The following is a 27,486-nucleotide window of genomic DNA, read 5'->3' on the forward strand; positions in this document are numbered from 1 at the left end:
ATGTGAGCGTGTGGGGGGGAGTGTCTCTTTCCTGCTACGGAATTGCAGGCCTAGGGCAGGAAGAGCTCTGTAGCTGGGTGCTTTCACTGGCCAGGGCACAGGGTTGTTGCTGACCTGGGTGTGGGCTGGGGAGGAGGCAGGAGGATGTGTATTGGGTTTGCTGGTGGAGTTCTAGTTTGCAAAGCTGCAGGCTGGCACTGAGGCTGAGCACATGGGAGCAGAATTGGCAGCAGTAGGCGTTGTTGATTCCAGGAGGGGTATTCAGCACACTAGGGCCATGGGGCTGTTCAGAGGCCACTAATCCAATCACATATTTAGCCTCCAGCACCTCCTGTTCCTTTGCCTCTTACTGCAGCACATCCAGATGCTGCCTGCCCAGCGAGCAGGGATGTAAACAGCAGTGTCGTGGGTGAGGCATGGCTTCGGCAAGTGGAAAAGGCCTGACATCTGAACCCCCTCAAACTAACATCACACCCCCAGCTGGCTTTCACACCTGCCTGAGTCACTTGGCTTCACATGTGGGGCTGCCCATGCCAGCCTGCCCTGCAGCAAGAGGTAGAAGAGTGCACCACGCAAGCCTACAGCAAAGCGCCCCAGCCAGCTGCTGCTGGAGTGGCGCACTGCCTGCTGCGCTGGGGAGGGGGGTTTCCACACCCCTGCACCAGAAAGTTACAGTGCAGTAAAGCAGCAGTGTAGGCGTCGCCCCGGTAAATCTGCCTGGAGCTGGAATCCTTTTTGCTATGTTCAGCAGCACATGCCTGGAGTGTCTTCACCAGGTTCTCTTTTGACCCGTAGGGGCTTTTTGTTTTCATTTGAACTCTTCTAGGAAAGTCTCTCCTCTTGGGGCGTGAGTGAGCAATCTGTCTCCTCCCTCTCCGGAATGCCCCTGCAGCACACTGGAAAAGACGCTCCCTTCCCTTGCAGTTAAGGTGGAATGGCAGCCAGTTTCACCTGCCCCCAGGGATGGCACTGGCTTCCCACCCCAACCGGTTCAGAATTCACCCCCAGAAACCTGGCTTTTGGAAAACTGCTCCGCCAAGAGAAGGCGCTGGCAGACAGCAGCAGCAATTGGGAGCCAAAGGGTAGTTGTGCCCAGGGTGTCTCAACTCTGCTGCCTACACAGGGACTGAGGTCAACTTACCTACACTGTTCCGGAGTGTGGATTTTTTTCACACTGATGAAGTTAAACTAACCTAATTTTCTAGTATAAATCAGGCCTCAGTAGGGATAGGCTTGAGTGCCCCCACCTCCCATTAGCTTACACAGAGCCTAGTCAACATCCAGGTAAAAAATGAGCCAGACTGCCCAAAATCATGAGACTGGCATAAAACCCATAAGATTATAGGCACATTTAGGGTGTGGGGTTTTTTGGCCTTCATGTGGCCCAGGGGCACAGCCAATCCTGCTGCATGCAATACGGGCCTAGCATACACCAACACATACCACTAGACCTATGGGAGTTGGGTGCCTACATACCTTTTTTTAAAAGGTGATCCTTACCTCTTCAGTTCCATACCTCTACAGCAGGGACAGCATTTCACCAGCAGTGCTGCAAGGGCAAAACCAGCTACAATACATAGCATCGAAGGTTCATATAAGCACCCAAGAAAGGTATTCATTTAACTAAAGTTGCACTCGCTAACTTGTGTGTAGACAAGCCCTTAGATCAGAGAGGGACAACTTAGGCTAGTGAGTGACCACATATGTGGGCCTCCTGCATCTCAGTGGGCTGCAGGATTATTGTAACCAAGACAATTGCCCAAAGCAGGGTAGCTTTGCTCACTGCCCTTGCATGCCTAGAATTTGCAGGGGTGCCAATGGAACTGTAGCAGCACTTTGATTGGATGCAGAGGGAGCCTATGGCTCTCAATCAATGCTGTGTGCAACCAGTATGCACCTCATTTCGCATGCCCTTGCTTTAAATGTGCTCCACTTTTTGTAATACTGATTTAAAAAAAAAAACTGCTACTTTCCAGCAGTGCAATCTGGCAACTCTACACGTGAGCAACAATAAATACATCTCATAGGCCACATACAGAACCCTACGTGGTCCTCAGCTTGCCCACTACCACCTCAGATGCTGAAACAGGGACATTTTGAAAACAGAACTCACTCCATCCCAGAAATAAATTCCTTTCACTCTTGGGTAAGTTTAGGGCCAGCTGGGGGAAGTACAGTAAACAGATTTTTCCTTTTGGTTACAACACACAATCACCTTTAGCTCAGAGTACAAAACTCAGTAAGAGGATAGTTGTTTGTTGATTTCGATTGGTGGGGCAGATGAATGCCTCTGAACTTTGTCCTCCTTGCATCTTTGTTTTTATGTAAGTCAGAGCTACACAAAGCCATGTGACTTGGCTGGACTGGAATCTGGGAGGGCTTGTGGTTAGTAGTAGCTAAATGAAGTGGGATTTCTATATTTTCAAGACATGTAGCTGATTTATACCCATTCATGTATCAGTGGGTAAAATGACAAGAGTTACAGGTCATAGCTATCGTATAAACAACCTTTTTTCTGAAACAGTGTCCCTGTGCTGTAAGCTCTGAATGCTAGAATGGAACAGTTGAATTCAAAAGGGGAGTTCTGCTACTTTGCTCAACAAGGTATTGCAAGTTCATCTAAGTGGCTGAGAAAGACCTTTCAGCTGAGGCTGGGGTTGAATGTGCCAGTCTAGCTCCATCACAGGGCAGATTCTTTTACAAAGCAACAAGCTTTTGGCACTATTATTTCAAGTCAGTGGCAACATTGTGGGGAGAGCTTTGGAAAGCCCGGGCAATGTCCTCAGCTCAGAAGAGGAAGTCTAGGCAGAAAAAGCTTATTTGGAATAGTAAATCCACCCACTCATGACTGCAACAAAAGTCACATTAACACAGAGCCTGACAAATGAAGCTTCAGTTCCCTGTGCAAAGGGCAAGGCCCAGAGGAGTAAAGGTGAGATATGATGCAGAGGTTAGCCAATAAATTGGCTTTCTATAAAGGTGCAGATTGCTTAAGAGCCCAGTAGACAGGATATAAACGTTACGAAAACAGCAAGGGGAAAAAAGTAAATGTGTCTCCTGCATTTACGCTAGCAGAGCCCCAGCCCACTTCCCTATACTGCTGCTAATCCTATCTACGAGTTAGAAAGGAATGAAACTCTTAGGCTATGTATACACCGTGCATTGTTGTGCAATATGATATGCAAATGAGGCATAGAGATGAATATTGCCATGCCTCATTTGCATACCTAATGAGCTGCCATTTTGTGGCACAGGCTTTTGCGCAAGGAGTTTTCTACACTGCTTCTTGCACAAAAAAAGCCCTCTTGCGCAGAGCTGTTCTTCTGAAAATAAGCAGCAGAATGGCTCTGCACAAGAGGGGCTTTTTGTGCAAGGAGCAGTGTAGACAGCTCCTTCTTGTGCAAATGCCCATGCCGCAAAAATGGCAGCTCATTAGGTATGAGGCATGGCAATATTCATCCCTGCACCTCATTTGCATATCTTATTGCACAACAATGCACGGTGTAGATGTAGTCTCAGGCTCTCATCCAGTTAAATAGAATACCTTCAGGAGCCTCAGCACTTTTCCTAGGCCAGTACTCCAAGACAGACACTAGAGATCGATCTACTGGTTACTGGTGTTTGATTTACAGCAGGTCCTTACCTTAAAAAAAAAAAAAAAGGCCAACAACTGATGGCAGCCCTGTTAACCCCAAGACTCCATGGGCTGGCAAATGGGCTGGCAAAGAGTACGGAAAGTTAATGGAGTTTCACCTGTGGACCTCCTGCAGTGGGTGGGGATGCTGCAGAAATTCAACTTTAGGTACATCTACTCCAGCTACACTATTCTCAAAGCTGGAGTTGCTTATCTTGGGTCAGCTTTTCAGTAGTGTCGGCCTGGCCCCTAGCAATCCATCCTGCTGTACCCCTTCCTGTTTGCAGCCTCTGTTGCCACATGGTCATGAAGGTGGAGAGACTGCCCACACCACTGTATTCAAGCTGTCCATCTCTAACAGTGTGAGGCTAGGAGATGGAGAAGCTGAATAGGTGCACTGAATCCTGAAGGCAACAGTAGCTCTGAGGTTCTGTGCATACCTGGAGTTTAACCACTTTAATTATTGTGTTAATCTGAAATAAGATAATCCATATGAGTTCACTTTAAGCAAGTTTGGACTAGGCTTTTATTCCAGAAGCACCACATTCACACATGGATTTAATCAGGAGCTACTACTCTTCAATAACTCATACAGATAAGCTCTGCAAATGTGGTTTTAAGCTTATCCAATTAGCTTGTCAGTAGACATACATGCTTGCATTAAACCCATGTAACTAGGTTTTAAGCCAATTTGGGTCTCCATTCAATTGGATGTGTAAATTAGTTAAGTCTATGCAAATGTCAAATATAAGTACCATGCATCATTTATGCAAAAAAAGGAAACACCCAATGTTTTAGAAAGTACCAATTTATTGATAAGAGTACCAGAGGTTAGGGAGAGACCCCAAACAAAATGCAGTTACAAGAGAGACTTCCAAATATCAAAAAAGAGACAATTCACAGGTGGTGCTGTCTGTAGATCATTACAAATGGGTTATTTACAGAATAGCAGAGTTAAAAAAAGTTTCCACATATTAATTCCAGAGCTAGGTTCTAAAGCAAGCTTGTTTTTCTAGCAGGAGGTCACTGCCTCTTGGAAAAAGTGTTTGGTTCAAGGGTTCCCAAGTTACAAACTTCAGCATGGAGTCCAGAGAGGAGACCCCTTGCCCCACATCTATGGTATACAGAAGAGATTCAATTGTTTCTCCCCCTTACACCAGTCTAGAAGCAGGTGCAATTGCACCGATTTCAGCTGGGTTATACAGGCTCTTCATAGCTACAAAGAGAATCAGGTCTAAGGAAAAAAAAATTCTCCACAGCCTTCAGAATCAGTGTAATTTTAAGCAGTCTTGTGCAAGACATCACACCATGCTATGAACTATGCGGTTGCCCCCACTCTTCCACCCCAGTCAGCTATGTTGTAATCTTCCTTGTGTATTTGGAATAAAGTAGAGGCTCAGATCTAGCAAAGACTGATGCAACAGAACCAAGATAGGTGGGAATTTTGTATACCAATTCTGGAACTGGCCAAAGACTGCCAGAAAAGCCCTCCCTGTATGACAGGCATGCATTTTCTACTCATTTTGAAAATTTTGTGGTACTAGACCAACTCTGACAGAGGTAGGATCTGCTTAAGTGATCATTAGAACACATTAAGAAAAAAAGTTAACAGCAAGTGGCTTCAGGAAGGTCAGTGTTGCCATAGTCACCTTAGCAGGAGACAGGATCAAACAATATTCTAATCTAAATAGTGAAAGCCATCCTTCTGAAGGGGAAAAGGGAATAAGGAGACTAGTTAAAAACCACTTAAAATAGCAGCTCAGGCAATAAAACTGAACAGCAGTTTTTCCAAGAGAAAGAAAAGGTAAAGGTTATTGTTTGCATCTCATGCCATAAATCAGGAGTGTCACTTTGAAAATGAGGGACAAGGGATCTCAGATCCACCACCTGGCTATGAAGATGCAAGACTGACATTTTCAACATACCAAACCCATTTCTAACCCATGGAAGCAAATGGGATGGTCACTGCATATGCCTTGAATGCAGTGAGCAGAATGCACAGAGTTTGTGACCTAGAACTTCAGCAACCATTAAGCCTGCCTCCCCAGCAGTTAGGAACAAAAACCACAAGGAAAATGTTACTGCATTCAACATAAAACAGACATTGCACACACAGAGCAGCATATAAACAAGATCAATACACCCTCCCTTACACACAGTAAGGCTGCACAAGCCCAAAAGCCTCTAGCTTTTTTATTCTTAACATTTGTACACTTTGCTGAAAAAATATATATAATATATAGCTCTATAGGAATGATTACAATATATTACAGGCTAAAAAAATCCCATCTTTCCCTATAATATATTTTAATCATGTTTTGAGAATCCAATTTTGCATACAGAGTAATTCTAGCAGAAGTTATTGTCTTCAGTTCATAATTAAAAATTCACAGAATAAAGCTTAAATAGTTTTCACAATCATAAGAGATTCATTATATTAGTGTTTTATATATAAAAGAAAAGTCATGAGAAGGAACTATAAATAATCCTATAAAAATCAAATTAAACAAATTATGAAAAATCCCTATACATATCTTTATCAACTGCATACAGTAGCTGCTAAATAGAAATGGAGAACCTGTAACATTGTAGCCAATGCTGCTCCAGAATATGAATTGTATATTGTTTTATACATCTAGAGAAATGCCCAGCCAAAGGAAACAAAAGGATTTAAAATTTTTTTAAAAAGTACCTTTTATTTCTACAAACATAATATTCGGCTATTTTTCCTACTAAGTTTATAAAAGCCTACCTTAAATTGTAATATTTCTAACCTTTATGAGACTTGGTGCAAAGGAAGTTTAGTCTCAGAATCAAGCAAACTAAGAGACTTCCCTGATTTTTATGAATAGTGACCCTACCAAAAGGAAGAGGAGATTTCTTCCTAACAGCCATATAAGCCATGTAGTTATTTCTCCCATGGACCCTTTATGGCATATGGGCATCCTGAGCAGAGGGCAAAGCAGCTCCCTAATAAAGGCAATGATACACAGTAGTGTACAAAAATTCAGAGAGACAATCTGCTGCAGAACAGGCCCAGTACTATAGGGAAAAACAGAATAAAAAAACCTTATATAAAACAAAGGCAAATTGTGTTTGCATCTGGGTGCAACTCTCCATACAGTTAGCTTCCATATAAACAGCATTATATACACATCTTCTACTCAACCAAAAATAAGGATTTGGCAATCTTTTGCACCCCACATCCTGCCAAATAGAGTCATGACCATATTTCCCCTCCAAACTCTTCGCATTTTATTGTACCCTGATTAGTTTTGCAAGATGGAATGGTTGTGCAGGAAGATTTTTTTTAAAAGTCACTTTGAAATTAGATCCAAGACCGCATTTGTTCAGAGCATCTCAGCTGAGGTCCAAATGCTTTAAGAGTCAGTTTCTCACCCCAGATGGGGGACACGGTGCTAGTGCCTTTAAGCGTAGAATTCATTTGAAGGGGCCTTCTTATAGATGGGTTTTTTGCCAAGGTCATAACTGCCCTCATCCTTTTTCTTCATGCGATAGACCAATAGGAGGATCAGGAAGACGGCAAACAGCAGACCCACTACCCCACCTGCAATAAGAGCTAAAAGAGAGTATGAAGTAAACAGATGAGTATTTAAGAGGAAACTGCTACCCCATTAGACTTCTGTCTAAACCAGAACATCTATCCCAGAGTTCCAGCATTTTGGAGCCTTTTACTAGCAGCTTTTATCATGCTAAGTGTGACGTTTTCAGTCCAAGTGGCATCTAAAGTCCAGAAGTTACTTGGAACCCAGTTTATCCATAATTTTAAAAAGCTTTCTGGAACAAAGCCAGATTGGTTCAGTTGCAAGTGACTTGTGGATTGTGTACTTTTCTTCCCTGCCTTTAGAGGTGACCAATCATACAACCCCATTTTTGTCATTCCCCAATTCCCCTTCCTCCCCCGCACTTACAGTGTGGCTGATGTATCACTAGATTTTGGGGGACAGTGAAGTTACCTGCAAGGACTTCTTTTCTCTCAAAGAGGCTGCTATTGGCTGTACTGGCCATTGAAATCTTGTTGGACGGGTTCATTTCCTCAGGGGGCAAGACTTTATGTGGAATTACTTCATTGCTGACCAGGTTTTCATCTACATCCTTTATTCGGTTTTCTTCAGGGATAGAATTGTCACTAGAGAACTGAATAAAGCAGAGACACTTTGTAATGAGCAGCTACAACACACTTCAAAACAGAGTGAGACAGGAGATGCAGGGCAGACACCATTTAATGGTAGGACCATTGCATTCAGTGCATTGTGAGCACACGATTCCCACTCACACCCATGGACTGGATGTGGAAGTCAGTTGCTAGGGGAAGGGGAGGAGTTAAGGCAACAAAAGCCTCACAAGCAGGCCAGATGGCTGTTTTGACATACAGAAAGGAGCTGTTGGACTAGGTTTTTCTGAGACTGCTCAAAACACCACCTACCCTAGGATGCTCTTCAATGGTTGAAGCCAAGTCAGTTTCAGCATCTGGAAAACATTCAAAAAAGATACAGTATTAGTTTTCTTTTGCTTTCAGAGTGTTTTCCCAAAGCCCAGCCAGTACCTACTATTGCCTAATTAGGGCTCTGCTTTGATTAAAGTTCCCTATTATCGGAGATTACTTTCACCCATTAACACAATTTTGATTACATAAAGCCATGATGCAAATTCAAGATTATCTCACTCAGCGATAGAAATCTTCAGCTCCATCAAGTGGCTCTTGCTGCAGGGTGCTAGGATTTGCTCAGAAAGCCAATACACACTATTGTGCACTGCAGGCTTTGCAGGGCACTTGTTTGAACATCCACCCCAGAGGATAATTTGCTAACACACTAACCACCAGACATGTCCAAACATGCCATGTGCCAATTTCAGAGCATGCTTTTGAGAACACAATGTGCACATACAAAAAAGTCAACAAGGAGCTGTTGGAACTAGTTGGTGATGGGAATTTGGAAAGCCAAGAAATTATCTGAAAATGCCAACTTTACTCCTTTTACTTGCCTAGCTTGCACTACTACACTGGTCTTAGGGGAAAAGATGGAAGATTCCAAATGCTGGGTCTGGAGAGAGGAGAGGAGTTTTGAAATAGTTTTTGTTAACTTTACAAAACAGTCCCCTCTGGGGAAAGGTATGAAGATAGCATGTAACCTCATTACAGGGTGACTTACTTGGATGCCCCTCAGAGAGAGAAGACAAAAGGAGTTGCACAGCAAGGTATGGTGCCCTTTAGCTGTTCCCATCAATGTACTTAAGTTTTAGACTCTCTAATGGATGAGCAAGTCTATCTATGTACCTTTCCCCAGGTCAGAACTATGAAGTTGCAATAGTCAAAGGAAGATTCCAATTTAAAGGCTGTCTTTCTTGCTTATGTACCTTCATCTCCAGAACCAGAAAGCCAGTCATCCTCGTTGATTGCAGGCCTGTGGTCGCCAATATCTTCATCATCTGGCAAGGCACCAGATGAGAAATAGACCTCCCCAAACTTCTCTGGGTCCATGGTTTCAGTTTCTCTCACCTGAGAAGGAAAAATTAGCATTAGATAGCTGGCAGAGACCCAGATCCAGTTCTCAAGCTGCCAGCAGCCATCTGAGCCAGCAAAATAATATTTCACCATCTAACTGATGAAGTTCCATTCAGCCCAGCAAAAAGCATGTTCTTTACTAGCCTGAGAGGCTGATTTTTGTTCTAGAGATCAAGGATCAGCCTGAGCGAGGATTTCCAGATGGGCTGTGGGTTTTACTCCCATGGAATGACTTATGGTCTAAATGGACTGAAAATAGCTTTTTTGGGCAAGAACTCATGGCAGATCCTCTTAAGGCAGCAGGGAGGAATATATTCAGCGTGACAGATGAGAGTTGTAGTGGGACAAACTTAGAAGAGATTCTCCCCTTAGGGCCAGGCCAGGATCCCATAACCCTGAGATAATGGACTGTCCCCCACTTCCAAACTGGCATCATCTAGTGTTTTCTGTGGAATTCCAGTAGCAATTCACAATTCCACAGCCGTTAAATCATTTGCTTGTTAAGGGATTCAACCCTTTCCCCTTGCTGAAAGTACAGTGCAAGCTGAATGGACAGCTGCTGCCGCTGCCACCAGTTTCACTAGCCTTATTCTTCTAATGATTCCCGCTGCTATGAACAGCAACAGAAATGCCGGGAGCACTAAGGTGGCCAGGTGCCACCAGCAAACTGTTACAAGCATGGCGTTGCAGAGGGGTATCTGTATGTGGAGGGGGGGGGGGGGGGAGAAGAGAAGACACCAAAATGTTGGTTCTCCACCACAAGAGCTCCCATCCCCACTAGAAAGAATGCTGTCCTATCTGGTAGCTACTGGTTTCAAGGGGGGTTAGAAAGCAGCTTCGCCCCAGGCAGGTCTCCCTGCAATAAAAAGGCATGTGGCATGGCAGCAGATAGCCCACACAACTTGTGGGGCCTCAGACTGCAGGGCTAAAAACTACACCCTAGATACCAGAGAGACTTTGTTGCAGTGTTACACAGTGTCCCCCTCCCCTGCCACTGCAATAACACTTCCACATCTGTCGATACTGGGGATGCCCCAGTCAACAGGCTCCAAGTCAAGGTACAAAAACTCGCCTCATATCTGAATTTGAGGGGCCAGAACGAAGGCAATAGATTTTCAAGATGCTCTGGTTCACTCCACCTATCCAGAGTGGAAAAGGACCAGGAAACACTCAACTCAGTTTCTTGAAAGACCAAGGCGGCAGCCTGATACTGCCAGACCTCTCATCATGCCCCAACTAAGAGCTAGAAGTACAGCTGGAACAAACATTCCCAGCATCACTGGTCATTTAGAGTATGTCTACATTTCAGAGAGAGAGAGATGCAAATGCAGACACCTGAAATTGCAAGTGAAGTGGGGATTTAAATATCCTGTGCTTCACTTGCATAATCATGTTATGGCACTATTTCAACAAAAAAAGGGGGGGGGGGGGAGTTTTGAGAAACCCTTCCCTTGAAATAACCCTTACACAAAAAATGAGTAGGGTTATTTCAAGGGAAGGGGTTCTCAAAATAACCCCTCACCCCCTCGAAATAGCGCCATAACGTGATTATACAAATGAAGCGCAGGATATTTAAATCCCCGCTTCATCTGCGATTTTGGGTGTCTGCATTTGCATTCGAGAGAGAATGAAATTTAGACACACCCTTATATAGAACAGCTTTTGTTCCATCCTTAAATAAGGAAGGAGGAATCTGAAGTGAGCTAATACACTAGGGCTTCCTGGAACAGTCCTGCAGCACAGTCTATAGGTGGAATGAAGAAGCTGCTGCTCCCATCCCAGACAAAGGATTTTGTTACCATTTGCCACCAGGCCCCTATTCAGCAAGCCAGGGGGTGTTCCCCCTACCACTTATTTCATATAGTGCAATGCACTGAGGTTTTCCCTTGCAGAGCAGACAAATATTGCTAGGTTACACCTTAGTGCCAGCTCACTCAGACTGTACTGACTACTGATGAATCAGAGCCATCAAGCAGACAAAGCAAAGGCCTAACCAGGAAGGCTGAAGAAAGAAAGCTAGACTGGATCAGAGAATCTGAAGGGACTGAGTAACCTGCATTATCACATCACACCAAGCATGACTAAGTGTTAGGAATACACCAGGTCTAGAATCAGAGGGGCTTATTCAGCAAAACACACTGTGTGTGTATATGAGTGAATGAGGTCCAAAACTAACAAGGTTACTGACTCACAGCAGTAGATACAAATACACAGAGTGTTCCATGCCATTGCTTGTTTGGCCCTGGGCCCAAGAGAACAGAAGTGGGAGGTTCAGTCTCCATCCACAGTAACTTCCTGGAAAACATTCAGGCAGCTACTGGGGCAGATGGGGGAGGGGTGGCAGCAGGACTTGCTGTTACACACATTCTTAGCAGCTGGGAGTGGAGATTAATGTGTGAGAGACTGCTGTTGGGCATCTCACTGTCAGCCAACTTACACATGCAGGCAGGGTAGTCATTCCATGGCTGTCCCTTCACAAACTCAAAACATGCCATATGGCAAGCAGGCCCTTCCCTGGAGCAAGGCGCAACTCCAGCCTTGCTAATTGTGAAGAGCCTGTGCTCTTTTGCAGAGTGGGTCTGGAACAGTGACATTCCTCACACACGCCTGCAAAGGGCACATGAGAGCAGTTCAGAGACTCCAGTGGGGTTTGTGGGCTCAGGGAGAGGCTTAGTGCAATGTGAGTTTCTTTTAACGTTACAGGGACTTGCTCTTCTAAAAGCTGGAGGAAAGTCACCTCCCCTCCCCCAAATATCGTCTACAGGTTCCCCTAGGAAGCAGTTTTTGGGCATGCGGACTCTCCCCTAAATAGGAATTTTCAGCCCATGGAGTGACAAGTCAGTAACCCAGTGGCTCCCTGCCTGCAGCCTATAGGACAGCCTCAGGACCATATAGATAGTATTAGATGCAGCCTACATAAAACCATCTGGCACTTGCCAAATGTCCTCCACAACCACATTCAGCCTAATACTTAGCAGTTACCAGCTGGAAGCTGGCATCTGATCTAAACTGCTGGAGGCCAGTTGCCCTGCCACTTGCTATTACAGTGTTGGAACTGCCTCAGGGCAACTCTTGTGATGGGAGAGAGCAAGACTAATGACTGCAGCCCCACCTATTTCTGGCAGCTGAAGTCAAACCTTACTGCTAATGTGCATTAATAGAATCCTTTAGCTACAGAAAGATGAAATTCAGTTCCAGGATTTCTTCTTGATGTTAAGCAGCTTTTACTCAGTGACTGTCAAGTAAGATTAACAGACATCATGGGGGGGGGGGAGCATAATAGAAGGGAGGAGAAAGAGGGTCAATGCTTCCCCCTCCCCTGTGTACCAGTAGCAAAAGAGTTTACTACTGAGCTGCCAGGCAGGTGTAGATATGCAAGCACTCTGACTTTACCTTCTTCACATGCTACTTCAGTAGGATCCACACTGGAGAAGTTAATGTTTACACTGTATAAGGATTAGCACACTAGCTGTGCCAAGAAACACAGGAGGCAGGTACCTCTGTATGAATCATTCATGTAGAAGAAGCCTATGGCTCCAGGCAGAGGAGCTGGCAGGGCTGCGATACCCGATCCCTTCTCCGGGCAAGGAGTCCAATTTCAGAGTGGCTTTGGCTCCATCTCAGGAACTCAGATCAGCACTAGCTGCTTCTCAGTGAAGTCTGTTTGAACTGCAGCACACAGAACTCACTTTGCTCAGCTACCGACTGGTTCCAAGAAAGAAAAATAGTAAACTGACTAAGCCTGCCTGCACCAGCCCAGCAGCTTACATGCCCTTTCACAGGAGAATTTTACTTGATTTCTATTCTAGGGCAAGAGCATAAAATGCACCTCATCAACTTTTAGGGGTGGCCATTGTCTGATCAAACACACCGACAGACGTTTGAATTCACTCCAGGCTTCTTATGCAAGGCTGGTTGAATGGGAGTTGGACAGGGAGGTGCATATGTGGAAGTCCCAGGCATCTGAAATGCAGTGAGCTCTTCAGAGGGTTTCCAGTAAGCCAGATAATGGAGCCCTATAACTTGTTTCAGTATTATTTCCCAGCACTGTGTACACAAGCCAGAAGTAAACAAGAGTGATGTGAAAGTCAAATGTTTCACAGACAAAAGAACATGGACTTGGGCCAAGTTTGGGAGGGTGGGGAATCAAGAGGCAAATCAGCACCTAGATAACTATACACATACTGGGGAGATGAAGGGACAGGTATGGGGAGAGCTGGTCTGATGGCTTCTTTACAGATAATGTTTACACATAGTATAAAGTCCATTGTTCTTGACGGCCTTAAGTTTAGGCTCAACAAAATGCATGTCTAACACTTTCCAGTGGCCTTAGTAGAATGGTGTGCGATGCCTACCCAGGCATCTCCTGCTGAAAGTTTCCCCCAGTGAACCGGAAACCTGTCTTACAGGATCAGATGAAGGAGCCATCTAGTTCAGTATCCTCTGACAGCAAAGTGTGAAAAATTCCATATTGGAACACTCTCAAGGGCTAGCTTGCCCATACAGGAAGTTTCTTCCTAATCTTGACAGTGGTTAATTTATGCTCTGAAGCAGTCATCCTGCTCAGTACAGCCAGCTGTTCACCATACAGATATCTAATCCCTTCAAATTCTATTCTGATTTGTCTCAATAGCCTCTAACAATAAGTTTCATAGTGTAATTGTGCATTGTGTGAAAGTTTTTCCCACAGGTGGGACCTCCTTGGTCTGGCACCTGTGGTTTGGAACTGCTCAGATTTTGCTGGACCAGAGAAGGTCCTCTCCTCACTGCCTCCAGCCTGGCCAGCTGGAGCTTTCTGGTCCAGCAACATTCATGGTCCCACCAGACTACTGATGTTGCCTGAGTAGCTTTGAATTTTACACCTCAGTTTCCTTGACGGTTCCTTTGTTCTGACTCCATGTCTCATAACATAAGTTCCTGATCTACCTTCTCCCATATAACATTCTATGTGGAGAACCATCTTGCCCCCGCACTAAACTCAATGATCTAAATTGATCTTTTCATTGTCTTAATGCAATGGACTGTATTGTATGCCCCGAGTAATTTCTCTTGCTAGATCTGAACATGCTCCATGTTTGGAGGTTGTTTGAACACTGTATTCCAAGTGAGGATATACCACTGATTTATATAATAGAACTGAATCTTTTACCTATTTTTTTTAGCCAATTCCTTATTCATTCTAGCTTTGTTTTGCCTCTTGTAGTTCTGCAGTACAATGAGCAGAAGTTTCCCATTGAGCTGTCCAGTGTGAGACCTAGGGCTTTTAAACTATAATCACTCAAGAAAAGCTACTCACACAGCTTAGTAGTAAGGAGGACTGCTGGATCCCGGGTTACCCAAACTGGCTGGAGTAGTTTCGAGAAGCTTGTCAGGTCAGTGAGCATTTGGGATGTCCTCAGAGATTTAGCTCAAAGGGTAAAGACTTTCAGTAGTTTGTGTACTTGTGGATTTAGGGACTAGCACAGAATCATTATTGGCTATTGTGTTAACTAGGAATTTGTGATAGAGACAAGAGCTCTTACAACATAGTCAGGCTAAAACTTAATCACATTTAGTGTGCTTATTCTTTCCTCAGAAGTGAAGCCAAGGAGTGGCATGTGTTTACTTTATGACACCAGTGCATACTCCCATAGACACATAAGGTCACATGCAGCAGAAGTTATTAAAATGCATATCTAGATTAAGTTAAAGGGTTCTTAAAATGGGGTCTACACAATAACTGAAGCCAACCCAGGAGTCTGTCCTCTAAGAATCTATTTTAAAGCATACTTACCCAAAAGCCATCACTGCCGAAATTGACCAGCCCTCTAGTTGAATGTCTCTACAGTGAGGCCAAAACAACTACTAGAGACCAAAGAGTGAAGGCATCAGTACTAGATGCAAGTAACTCCTCCAGGGCAAGGACATAAGTACAATACAAAGTTGCTTCACCACACATGCTTATGATGGGACCAAAATCTCCATGGCAGCCCTGACATTATCACTGAATTCACTTAATACTTCATTTCTGCCCCTTTGCTCTTAGTTGGCTTCACATGAGCTGGTATATGAGAGACAGTGGGGTGGCAAGAGAACTGGGACATGTGGGGAGTCAGCTTAAAACTGACTTATGGTGAACCAACACATTTTAATCTCCCTAATTTGAAGTAACATCAAGCTCAAAGCTTCCCCCTTCAGCTTTTCTAATACTGACACTATAGCACCATGGGGTATGTCACCCTCTATCTGCCCCTTTAAAGCACAGATAATATCCTCATCTCCCACACGGTGCTCTATTGAAGGAAGTCACCACTGCAGAAGCAAGAGTTTCTTGGAACTTCTATTTCCACAGTAGTAAGCGGTCACACAAGGCAGAAGTTGGATGATCTCAAGTCAGACACATGACTCAACTCGGTTCTCACACGATGAGGTAGTAGAGCTACCCCAAGCATTTCTGTATGTGGCAAACACAAAGAACTGGTCTATACTTAGTATTTGGATTGAAAAGTTTACACCCAAGTGATCTAGAACCTGATGCAGCTAGGTTGATGGAAAAATGCTTCTGTTGACCTAGCTACTGTGGCTCAGGACGGTGGAGTTACCTAGAGCAATGAAAAACAACAAAACCCCCCATACTATCGCCATAGAAAGCATCTGCACTGCAGTACTGCTACAATCCTGCTATAGTGCCCAAAGAGTAAACAAACCTCACGTCTCACCAGCAGAAAGTGGGTTGCTTCTTTTCCTCACTCCAAAGCTCCTCCTCTTTACACATGTAAGCTCCTTAGAGAAACACAGGAGAAATCTTTTCTGTGCCTGGGAGCAGAGCAAATAACCTCATTTCAATCTAGGTCACTCCTAACTAGATCAGTGTTCCTCTGCATTGCAAGTACTGAAACAAAACCCGGCTGGCTCACTGTGCCCTCTGATCATCTTTGGAGCACGTTTGCTGGTCAGCTTGCTCCACATTATTCACATGATAGATGGCTTGTTTCTGGCTTTAGTGGCCAGAAAGATAGTTTAATCAAGGTTTTTCCTGCATGTGCATGCACTTAAATTGGCTGGAGCCTGCTCAGCCAATTGTGCTAGGAACTTTCAGAGAAAGTGCTTTCAGAGACACTGCACTTTCTCCAATAGACTTTGAAGCGTTAAGTGCTCCATTATATTGATGACGCTGCAGCAGCAGCAGCTCTTACTAAGGAAAAGCTACCTTTACACCCAAATTATCACACCCAAATTATCACAGAACTACTTGGCTATGGTGTCCTCAGATAAAGATAAGTTTGTCAAAATAAACCCAGAACTTGAGTAGGAAGTGGCAAGAGCATGTCAGGTCAGGACTTCTACAGACAGTTACTATCCAGGTGTCTGCATGGAAGTCAGACTGGGGCAAGGTGGAGACTATAGGGAGGCAAATATTTTCTGAGACTAATTTGAAAGCAAGTCTCCCAGTGTAGGCTTTCTGAATTTCCACCTGAGGTTCACTACCAAGAGCCTCAGCAGGTAGACAGTAGTAAGAGATAATCACTTGTTATTCCTTCTATACATTCCTAATGTGATGCTTTAAAACAGTGGTAATGAGGGGCTTGCTTCCCCCACAACCCTGCTAGCAGCCAGCCAGTTAAAAGGACAATATATTAAGCACAGAAGTCAATTTGCCATCACCAAGAGTGTTTTACTGTAGCCAGAACCCAAGGATAGCGAGTTCCAGCATGTAGATCAGAGCAAGTTCTGGGTAACATTGTATGAGGGTTTCATGCTCTCTAGGATCAGTTAGCTTTTGGCCCATGTGCATTTCCCTAACAGCCTTCACTTTAAGACTAAGAGTGCATATCACTTAAAGAAAAACCCTGTAGAAGATGGATAAAGGATTGACTGGGAGAGAGTTCTTGCCTATATGCAGTTGATAATTAGCAAACAGAGCCAAGAAGAGGTTGCAGAGTTCCCATGCCAGACTGGCACATTCAGGGATCTATTTACAGCAAGCAAACTCATTAACTAGCATCATAAACTTTTATGATGAACCAACTTTAGGTGTTTGAAATCTTAAGCTGAAGTCCAATTTCAGCACCAACACCACAGGGATCTACTCCTTTTTAAAGAGGGATTCAGTTAAGCTGATCTAAACAGGATAAATAAAGCCAGTAACCGAGAGCCATAGTATCCAAGATCAGGGTGGAGGTGGGAAGACTCCATTATGCCTGTTCACAGGGAGGTGAAGAACAATGGGTACTCAGGAGACTATCCTCTTATCAGAGGATTTTCATTCAAACATCAAACTGTGATCTGCAAAAGACCAGAGAACGCAATGTAAATCACCTTCTTTTCCAAAGTACAGTCTTCTCTTTCCCTCACCTGATGGGGGCTTGGAGCCTTTCCTAGCTGGCCCAATAACAATAGAGATCCCGAGATTTAGGTTTGAATTAGATACACTTTAAAAGCAGTTATGCCAGCAAAATCTTCCCAGAGAGTAGTTGAACCAGAAAAGCCTTTAAGGATAACTAAGAGGTTCCACTAGTCTTGTCCAGGCTCAAGAAACTTAAGTCTTAACTATTCCAGGTACTTATACTTTACCAGAACCAGAATATTTGTTGTGTATTTACACACACACACTTTTGTTTAATTCGACTTGTTGCCAAGACAAAGTGTATAAACAGCCTCCTATATAAGAGGCTTCAGAGCATTAGAATTATGGATGCAATGTACATTTCTATTTGCAATAAATATACTCTTTTCTTGGAAAAAAATCCTCTCTCAAATGAATTCTAGTAAATTAAATACCCCCCTCCCTACCACCACAAGTAGAAACATTTGTTTTTTTACTGGACTCAGAAATAAAATTGGACTCTACTACCTGAAGGAAAGGGTAGCTGAAGCAAAATGCAGGACAAAGTAGCACTTTAAAGACTAACAAGATGGTTTATTAGATGATGAGCTTTCGTGGGCCAGACCCACTTTCTCAGATCAAATAGGATAGGGGATTCTGCAGCAAGCCCTGTTGGCAATATAGCCCTGTGGCACTTAAGTTAGATTTCCACTTCATACGGCTAACTGCATGTTTAAAAATCTCAGAAGTGTAGCCATGTTAGTCTGTAACTTTAAAGACAATGAGCAAACTACTCATTATTTTAAGTTAGACTTAATTCCATAGACTTAATTCCATAATCTCAGAGGTATTTCTTCCTCCCACCACATTACATCAGTTCATTGGTCCAATATTTCAGCATCCAGTTATCGGAAATAGCCAGAACCTAATGTTCTAGGAAAAACCCTTCTTACACTCCAGAACTGAGACATCAAGGAAAGTTTGAGTCACTGGGATTTTTATAAGAGAAACAAAACTATTACTCAAGTTCTGACAAAACATTTACAAAACCACAGCAAGCTTTTAGAAAAAGTAATCAGAATCCAACAAGCTTCTCTTTCAGAAGAGACTTCCACAAGTGCAAGTGCAAATCAGAATGCAATCTCTAGATTACCATTAGTAAATTCTTGGAAAAGTTCTGAAAAGAGATAGCTGGGGCTTTAATACTTCAGCAACTCATGATGAAAAGGCATTAGATTTTAAATGCAACTTCTTAAACTATGCATCACTGAAAGAAAATCCCCACCCACCACTCTGTCCCCACCCACGACTCTGTCCTAACTGGAAATGGGAGTCTTAAGTATTCAGTACAATAAAAAAAGCCAAGGCAATTGCATTCAAGTAGGATCTTTTATGGCCCAGCAATGCAGTAACTTACCACATCTAGTGGGAAGTATTTAACACACTGCCCCCATCCCATTCACTAGCAAAGGACTCAGCCTTGCCTCACCCAAACAGCTCCATTCTAGTGCAAATCATGTCATGCCTTAATCTATAGGGCCTGCATTCCACCAGGTTTCAGCAAGCACAAGCTCACTGACAAACAGCTCAGGTCAAATGTACTCACAGCTAGTCTACACAATTTTTGACTGCTGTAACTATATTGTACAACCCTCTATTGTTTGACAGTTACACCAGTGTAAGGGTGGTGACAGAAATAAGGTGTACTGTATAGCTTATTTATTTCTGCATCTTTATACTGGTATAAACGCATCAAGGGGATTCTACTTCTCTAACTATATAATCCATTGCTAAACCAAAATGGTTAAAGTGGTGCCAAAAGAGAAAAAACCCTATTCAGATCAGCCAGAAGATCATGCCTCCTGTAAGGACAGGATAAAGCTTATGGTCACAGCAGTGCTGTGGTACGTTTGCTGTAGGTATTTTCCAGTTTGAGGAAATCCATTATTTGCAAGGTTATGCACCAGAGAATTCCCCAGGAGTCCCTCACTACATAAAAATGTTATTCTACTCAGCCCCATGTGAGACAAGGCTAGATCTGATAGAGGTCACTTATTTTATGGATACTAGAACTCATGATACAACATTATCCCCATAGATTCAAGTTCCAGCACAAATCAGACCAGGAATTTAATGAACAGAGCTAGAAATGTAAGCAACCAGTAGACTACCTGATAAGACCTGACTACCCAATAAGCCTAGGCATTACTCAACTAGTTGCTTCCCCTTCCCCACCCCCACCTTGCTGCCTCTGTGGAGGTCAGGGGAAGGCAGAAGTGCAGCAGGAGAAAACTGTGTAAGCCGGGACTGAGCAAATCCGACTCATGCCAGGTCTCAGACAGCTGCAGCTCTGCTTTTTAAATGCAGTAAGAGCCTAACAGCTCTTATTACACTTAAAAAGCAGAGCTGCAGCTAATCCCCTTATCAACTAATCGATGGACATTTCATCAGCTACTATTAGCTTCCTAACTGCTATTTAACATCCCTATATAGAGCTTGACAAAGATTCTCCCATTTGAGAAGAAACTATTGCGAGATTCAAACCAAATGAAGATTTGGTCAGCCTAGTACAGTGGTCACCAACCAGTAGATCGGGATCTACTGGCAGATCTTGAGCCTCTGACAGGTGATCCTGACTGGTTTGGCCAAGAGGCCATCAAGCACAGCACTTCAGCTGCCCCTCCCCCCACTGCTGCTCCTCTCCTGCCCTTTGCCTGGAATTGTCCCTCCCACTGGGCAGCCTCTGGCTTTCTGTGCAGGGAAGGTGAGGAAGTGCAGGGCATTGATGTCAAGGTGCCCCCTCCCACTCCGCTCTGTGGAGAAAGGATACAGAAAGGGGGCACAACAGGACTTGGGATGGAATTTGCTGGCTGCTTTAGGGAGTGGTGCAGGGCCAGAGCAGGAGTAAGCCTGTTTTAGCCCCACTGTACCAGACACACAGTGCCCAGCTGGAGCTCACATCCAAAACTTCTACCCCAGTCATGAATACCCTCCTGCACTCAAGCTCCTGTCCTAGCCCTGAGCACCCCTGCATCCAAACACCCTCAGAGGCTGCACCTAAAACCCCTCCTACATCCCAACTCCCTGCCCCAAGAGCAGCTCAGAGCCCTGCTCACACTCCAAATCCCTTAATCCAAGATCAGAACCTGCACCCCAACCCTTTGCCCCATCCTGATGAAAGTGAGGGAGGAAGGGCAAGAGAGGGAAGATAGAATGAGCAGGGGTGGGGCAAGGCTATTTATATTTGAGATAGATCTTGGATTGCACTTAATGCAAAAAGTGATCTCTTGCTCAAAAAAGGTTGGAGACCACTGGCCTAGTAGATTCAAGCAGCCAGCATTCCGTAGAGTATTCAGCAGCAACAGGAGTCTAAGGAATTCTGCTGAAGTTTGCACTGTGAAGGCAGCCAGACTCTCCTCTTCATTGTTAGGTTAGAAGTGGAGCTAGCAGAGCTCAACCTTATCATTGGGAAATAAGACAGAAGGGCAAAACAAGACACTATGTGCAGAAACAGCAGGATAAAAGTCAATATTAATATCCTCAAATTGATTCAAGTCTTGCACATGAAAGGATCATTGTACCCTCTCAACACCCTTTTCCCCCCCTCAAAAAACCCAAAAGGTCCATAGTATCTTAGCCATTTGCTAAAGCATTGCCAGCCACCTCAAAGGCCTGGTGCCATAGCAGCAATGTGGGAGTGGTAAAACATGATAAAGCATTAGAACAAACATGTTTAACTTCTTGTTTGGGAGTTTCCTAGTACTAGAATTCTCTGAACAAGTGAAAAGTTCAGCCCCAGGGCTCCTTCAACCTGTTCAGATTGCAAAGAGCTCTCTCAACCTCTTCTTAAATAGGGGACTTAGACAAGTGACTTAAGCAAGGAATTTGTTCCCTATCTTTCAATTCTAAAGACCACTTCATAGAGAGAAGTTCTTCTCAGGGACCCATGCTGCCAATCTTCAAGTTTCCAAAGGATTTCATTCCCTGAGCTACAAGTAAAGGCTTTGTGGACTCCTGCTTAAAAGCTACTGATGCAGACGTGGTTCTTAGTACTCAGAATACTTAACTGAGCAGATTACATGGATATCATTTCCATGGTGGAACCAATACGCATACTGGAAACATTTTAGTCAAATGTTAAATATTGAAAGCAACTGTCTATTGCAGTTGTTTTCGATCACCCCCGTTCCCTAATCACACCCCTGCAAGTCCATTTGAAATTTGTTAGACCTTTGGCAATTTAACCTGCGGTTCTATGGTATTGATCGGTGAAGTCTTAGACTAAAAACTGACAAACAGAATTAAACTGTAAATGCTGCACATGCTCAGCACAACATATGATGAGAAGGGCACTAAACAGGGGGCTTCTATGGCAATAACAACTCTTCTGATGTACCACAGGTTGAAAACAACGGCTACGTCTAGACTGGCATGATTTTCCGCAAATGCTTTTAATAGAAAAAAGTTTCCGTTAAAAGCATTTGCGGAAAAGAGCGTCTAGATTGGCACAGACGCTTTTCCACAAAAGCACTTTTTGCGGAAAAGCATCCGTGCCAATCTAAACGCGCTTTTCCGCAAAAAAGCTCCTATCGCCATTTTCACGATTGGGGCTTTTTTGCACAAATCAAGTCTGAGCTGTCTACACTGGCCCTTTTGCGCAAAAGCTTTGTGCAAAAGGACTTTTGCCCGAACGGGAGCAGCATAGTATTTCCACAAGAAGCACTGATTTCAGACAGTAGGAAGTCAGTGTTCTTGTGGAAATTCAAGCAGCCAGTGTAGACAGCTGGCAAGTTTTTCTGCAAAAGCACCTGCTTTTGCGGAAAAACTTGCCAGTCTAGATGCAGCCCACTAGTCTAGTCCTTCCAAAACAGCTGCTAGTTTGAGAAGATTTATTAAGAAGAGTATGATTTAGTGCCAAGAATCCCTCATCTCTGCCTTTTTCCTTCAAACACTGTTCCACCTACATTAGTCTCTAACAGTCTGCTGCTCTATGTTGGACAGGTATTGCTCTGGACAAGTTAAATCACATCCTGGCTGAACTCATTCACCCACCTATGAGCCTGCCCAAGTCAGAAAGTGAAGCAGATGGAAAATAATGTTACACATGACAACAATATCTTGATTTGATTGGGAGGAACAGATGAGAAACAGGTAGAAAGAACAGGCCTCAGGGACTGATGATAGCAGGACAAGCCAAACCGGTTTAAACATTAATAATGCTGCACTATTCTCCAAATACCACCACCATCAACAAAACATCAGCTCAGCCAGTCAGATGCCCAGTAAGTTCCAGAAGTATTATTAACGCTGAAGCATTAATAAAGTAGACAGATCCTACCTGCTCCACTCACACCCATCTTCTCATATCCCATTTAATAAAAGCTTAATTAAAAAGAAACCTTCTGGATGTCACAAGTGCGGACTAGTAAATGAAATGGTGCTATGATGTGGCAGTCCAACCTCTATGGGTACATCTAGATTGCAGATTTTTTCCATGATAGGTATCCCAGAAAAGCTCTGCCGTGTCCAAGGAGCATGTCTGCTTTTCTGAAATTTTTTTTGGCAAAGCAGACGCATTTTTCAGCATCCCTGTAAACTTAGTTCTATGAGGAAGGAGGGATGTTCTGAAAGAGGCTTCCTCCTCCCCCCCCCAACATTTGGCCCAATGTAGAGGGGACAATTATCAAAAAAGCCTCTTTCAGAAGAAAAGCAGAAAAATATATGCAAATTGCGGTTCACAATTTGTGTATCTTTTTCAGACAGACCTTTGTAATCTAGACACAGCCTAAAAGAGAGAAGCACGGCTCCTCAGATATCTATCTTCCATACTTAAAATTCAACAGGGCTCACAGAAATGTCCTCACATTAAAAATTACATCATGTTAACATGCTCCAGTCTTTTCCTTAAGATAACCAGAGCATAAGAATTATGCCATGGACCTTTCAGGAATATTTTCAGTCCTCTTACATGTGTAAGGCTGCCTCAGAGAAAACCTGGTTGCAACATCACATACCCCCTAAAAGAAGCAAAGCTTCCTCCAAAACATTTCTGGTTCTTCCATTGCAGGGCTCTGTGGGAGGAACATCCACGGACAAGATAGCATAGCCCTCAAGTCCCTGCCCCTTACACAAACACAAGAAAGAATCCATGTTCTGTGGAGTTCTAACAATGTGTTTGCAACCTCCCCCGATTTTGGATATAAAAATGATTACAAGCGACATGCTGTGTAATCCAGCATGTTGTACCAAACACAACAAAAGGAGACCAACTCCTGCCACACTAATCTAGATGCTGCATTACTGCAGAGCCCTCTCCTCACCAGGGACATGCCCATTACCAGCACTTCTCCTAAAGCAAACTTGATGCTGTAAGTTCAGCTACAACTCTAGCATACAGCCAAACTAATTAAGCACAGAGCAATACATAGTACCAAGTGTTCTGCAAACTCCGAATAAGCAGTTAGGGTGCTACCACACAGCAGGGCTTAACTCAAAATAAACTATGCAAATTGAGCTACATCAATTGCATAGTTTACAGGCAGTCCCCAGGTTACATACAAGATAGGGACTGTAGGTTTGTTCTTAAATTGAATCTGTATGTAAGTCGGAACTGGCGTCCAGATTCAGCCTGTTGAAACTGATCAGTGGCTGATTCCAGGAAGCCCGGGGCAGAGCAACTCTGCCTCAGGCTTCCTGTAGTCAGCCGCTGGTCAGTTTCAGCAGCAGCTGACTTGGGGACACCTGGGGCAGAGCAGCTGGGGTGCTGTTGGGTTGGTCCAGTATCACCGCTCCTTGGCGCTACTGCACCAACCCAGCAGCACCCCAGCTGCTCTGCCCCAGGCGTCCTGATTCAGCCACTGCTGAAACTGACCAGCAGCGGCTAAATCAGGACACCTGGGGCAGAGCAGCTGGGGTGCTGCCGGGTTGGTCCAGTAGCGCCCAGAATGGCGCTGCGGGACCAAACGGCAGAGCCCCAGCTGCTCTACCACAGGCGTCCGGAGAACAGCCTGGTCTGCTGGGGGGGGGGGGGGGGGCACTAGCTGCCCCCCCCCCCCCCAAGCAGACCAGGGAGACACGGGCGGTGGGACCAAGACACACCACAGTCCCGCCGCCCGGGTCCTCCGCGTCTTTGCTCCCCGTCTCCCTGGTCTGCTGGGGGGGGCCGCTATCCCCCCAGCAGACCAGGGAGACGTGGAGCAGCTTTTCTTGCCCCGGAGGACGCGGGCAGCGGGACCGCGGCACATCTGGGCGTCCCGCCGCTCCCGTCCTCTGGGGCGAGAAAAGCCCTGTTCATAACTGCGGATCCGACATAAGTCGGATCCGCGTAACTCGGGGACTGCCTGTATTTCAAAATAGCACTCATTTCAAAATAGAGTGCTTTTCCTCCCCCTCCCACCACTTTCATTACTAATCATACAATGAGTGTTACAGGAGTTGGAGTCCTCCAGCCTGACAGTATTTTGACACTATTTCGAAATAATGGCCTGCTGTGTAGATGAGGACTAAGTTATTTCAAAAGAATGTTTCTGTGTAGATGTACCCCAAGAGATACAGCTATCCAGAAGTGTTTTCTTTGTAGGCATCTGAACTCTTTAGTAGTAGAAATGTAGCCATGTTAGTCTGGTGCAGCTGAAACAAAAAACAGGACTGTGTGTCTTTAAAGTGCTACACAGTCCTGTTTTTTGTTTGAATGCTTTAGGACACTGCATATCAAACCTACAGCCCATTATATTCCCCAAGCACGCTATAGGGAATGTTAATTTCTTATCAAATGCAGTCAGAGAGCATTCAAAACCTGTACTGACCCAAGAAGCTTGTGTCCTGTGCTATGCTTAATGGCTTTAGTAGTTGTGGCTGCCATCAGGTTCTCACAAGGATCTCTACCTGATGAATTTACTCAGGCTTGCTGTTCATAAAGAGGGCTGATGCCAAATGTTAGAGTAGACACTTCATGTATTCTGGTCTGAGAGTTTTCTTGCTAATCCAACAGCATCTTGGATTAGACAGCAACAGCAAAGTTTCAGGGCAGAAACTTGAACAAGAGTACTAAGTAGTGACCTGCCTACAGAATCTCAGGCTTCATGTGAAACAGTAGGGATGATTAAATCTAGTTTTGGGATACTCAAGTCTCTTGCAACCTCCCCAGTCCTATTGCAGTCCCTATTAACCAAAATAAAAGCACGCGTCAGAGGGGAAGCTTTTTTATTTTAGGGTAGACATAGAAGTCAAGAGCCTTGAAACCCCTCTGTCCAGGTTGTGTATGTATATATATATATATATATATATATATATATATATATAAATAAATAAAACTGGTGCACAGGGTCCAGGCTCATTCTGCATTACAAATGGCAGATCATCTTCCCTCCCCCAGAACACCTCTCCCTGGAAGTTAGAGAAGATCTAATGCCCATAAAATGAGGGGTCACAATAGAACTACATTTATTTAGATAAGCATGTAAAATTTCTGGTTACAGTGATTAGTGTTGTAAAAGGTATCTGAGCACCTTACAAGTTCAAAATAGGATACTTAAGTGATGGTTTTAAAAAAATCCCATCCTCCCCAAGGCTTTTGCTCTTGCATACATCTTTGCTTCTTAATCCTAATCTACAGCCTTACTATAGAAATCCTGCCATCCCTTCCCCAAACGCTACCATTGTATTTCAAGCCTAATCTGCAACAATCCTGGTAGCCCACTTCTGAGCATCTCTGGTAAGAGCAGGGCCCATCCAAGGACACAGTAGTCACAGAGGCAGAATCAGAAGCAGAGAAGGCAGAGATAAAGGAACACAAGAGAAATAGCAAGTATTGTGGTAGATTAGTTAAAAGTGGAGATGGAGGATCCTGTGCTGGTGCAAAGGAGAGGAAAGGCATCTCTGATCCAGCAGAGGAAGAGAATGCAATAAGGATGAAATGAAAACAAGAATGTGGTGTAGAGACAGGCAAGTGGGGAGTTGACTCTGGGGCATAAAGGTCAGGTAGACAAGGCAAATGGTATTTGGAAACACTGCAAAGGCAAACAGAGCCATTTGAATGGCAAGACAAGAAAACGTTCCTCACTTATATGGCAATACATAACGAACAGTGAGTGGTTCAGAATCCATCAAGCCACACAAACGTATCACCAGCATTTTTTCTGATGGAAGCCAGCTACTTTCCACCCTCATCCCCACTCCTTTCAATACGCAAGCCGACAGAACTAGAGACAGACTTAGATAAGCCTGTTCCTTCCTCCTACTCAAAGTTCAGAGGTGGGGAACATGGTGACCATATTTACGGCAAAGCCCTGCTACCAAGTAGCATGCCCCCTCCCTAGAAAATGGCTATAAATTGCTTCAGGAGCAAGCGCAAAGTCATCCGGAAAGAAAGGCCTTTCAATTATTCAGAAAAGCCCGTTTCCTTCTTGATGAGCAAAGCCAGGGGGTCATCCATGACTCCCCCTGAAGAGGAATTCAACCTCGCTCGAGATCAAGAGACCAGGATGGAATCGGAGCAGTGCTGCTCTTGCCCCAGCTGGGCTACGGACGGGGGAGCCTCTAGGGAAGAAGCAGCAGCTTCTGATCTGGGCTTCCCCTGGGCAGCCCGAGATTAGCACAGGGCGAAGGAAAGCCCCAGCGGCGAGGCGAGGCGATTGCCGCAAGCCGCGGTCGAGGCAGCCTGACTCAGGCTCCAGCTATGAGGGCAGGGCGCTAGTGGCGCCACGTGCTGATGCTGGAGCCCGGGGCGGCCGCAGGAGGGCGGGCGCCGGGGCTGTCGCTGCCACCCCCGGGACGGGCGAGGGGGCGTCGGGGCACCCCACAAGCACAGGCGGGAAGAGGCTCCTGGGAGAGGACAAGCGGCCCCGCTCGGAGCCCGGGTACTCACCGACTCGGCGGAGGCGGCGGCCAGCAGGAGAAGCAGAGCGGCGGCGCCGAGCGCCCCGGGGCGCCTCGCTGACAGCGGCTGCATGATGCGCGGGGGACCAGGAGCGAACAACCAGGCGACTGGAACTGGAGAACCCGCCGCTGGGCCGCGTCTCT

The 27,486-nt window shown here is 44.8% G+C and overlaps 1 protein-coding gene across 1 annotated transcript; it reads right to left on the minus strand.

The window, feature by feature from the left end:
- Positions 1-4,424: 4,424 nt before the first annotated feature.
- On the minus strand, positions 4,425-27,486 carry SDC4 (syndecan 4). Its single transcript, XM_006121910.4, has 5 exons — positions 27,332-27,486; positions 9,014-9,155; positions 8,082-8,125; positions 7,612-7,792; positions 4,425-7,214 (listed from the first exon to the last, which is right to left on the minus strand). The coding sequence occupies exons 1-5, from the start codon at positions 27,413-27,415 to the stop codon at positions 7,063-7,065; spliced, it is 603 nt and encodes a 200-aa protein (XP_006121972.4). The 5' UTR covers positions 27,416-27,486; the 3' UTR covers positions 4,425-7,062.

This window comes from Pelodiscus sinensis, chromosome 17 (assembly GCF_052426305.1).
Source record: "Pelodiscus sinensis isolate ZL-2025 chromosome 17, ASM5242630v1, whole genome shotgun sequence".
Taxonomy (NCBI): Eukaryota; Metazoa; Chordata; order Testudines; family Trionychidae; genus Pelodiscus; species Pelodiscus sinensis.

What these genes read in the sequence shown, in the direction of transcription:
- SDC4 (XM_006121910.4), bottom strand. Translation starts at nt 27,415, where the DNA reads ATGCAGCCGCTGTCAGCGAGGCGCCCCGGGGCGCTCGGCGCCGCCGCT. An exon ending in CCGCCGCCTCCGCCGAGTCG is followed by an intron (nt 9,156 to 27,331) that starts GTGAGTACCCGG and finishes TTTCCTTCTCAG; the next exon opens with GTGAGAGAAACTGAAACCAT. An exon ending in CCATTGAAGAGCATCCTAGG is followed by an intron (nt 7,793 to 8,081) that starts GTAGGTGGTGTT and finishes TGCTTTATTCAG; the next exon opens with TTCTCTAGTGACAATTCTAT.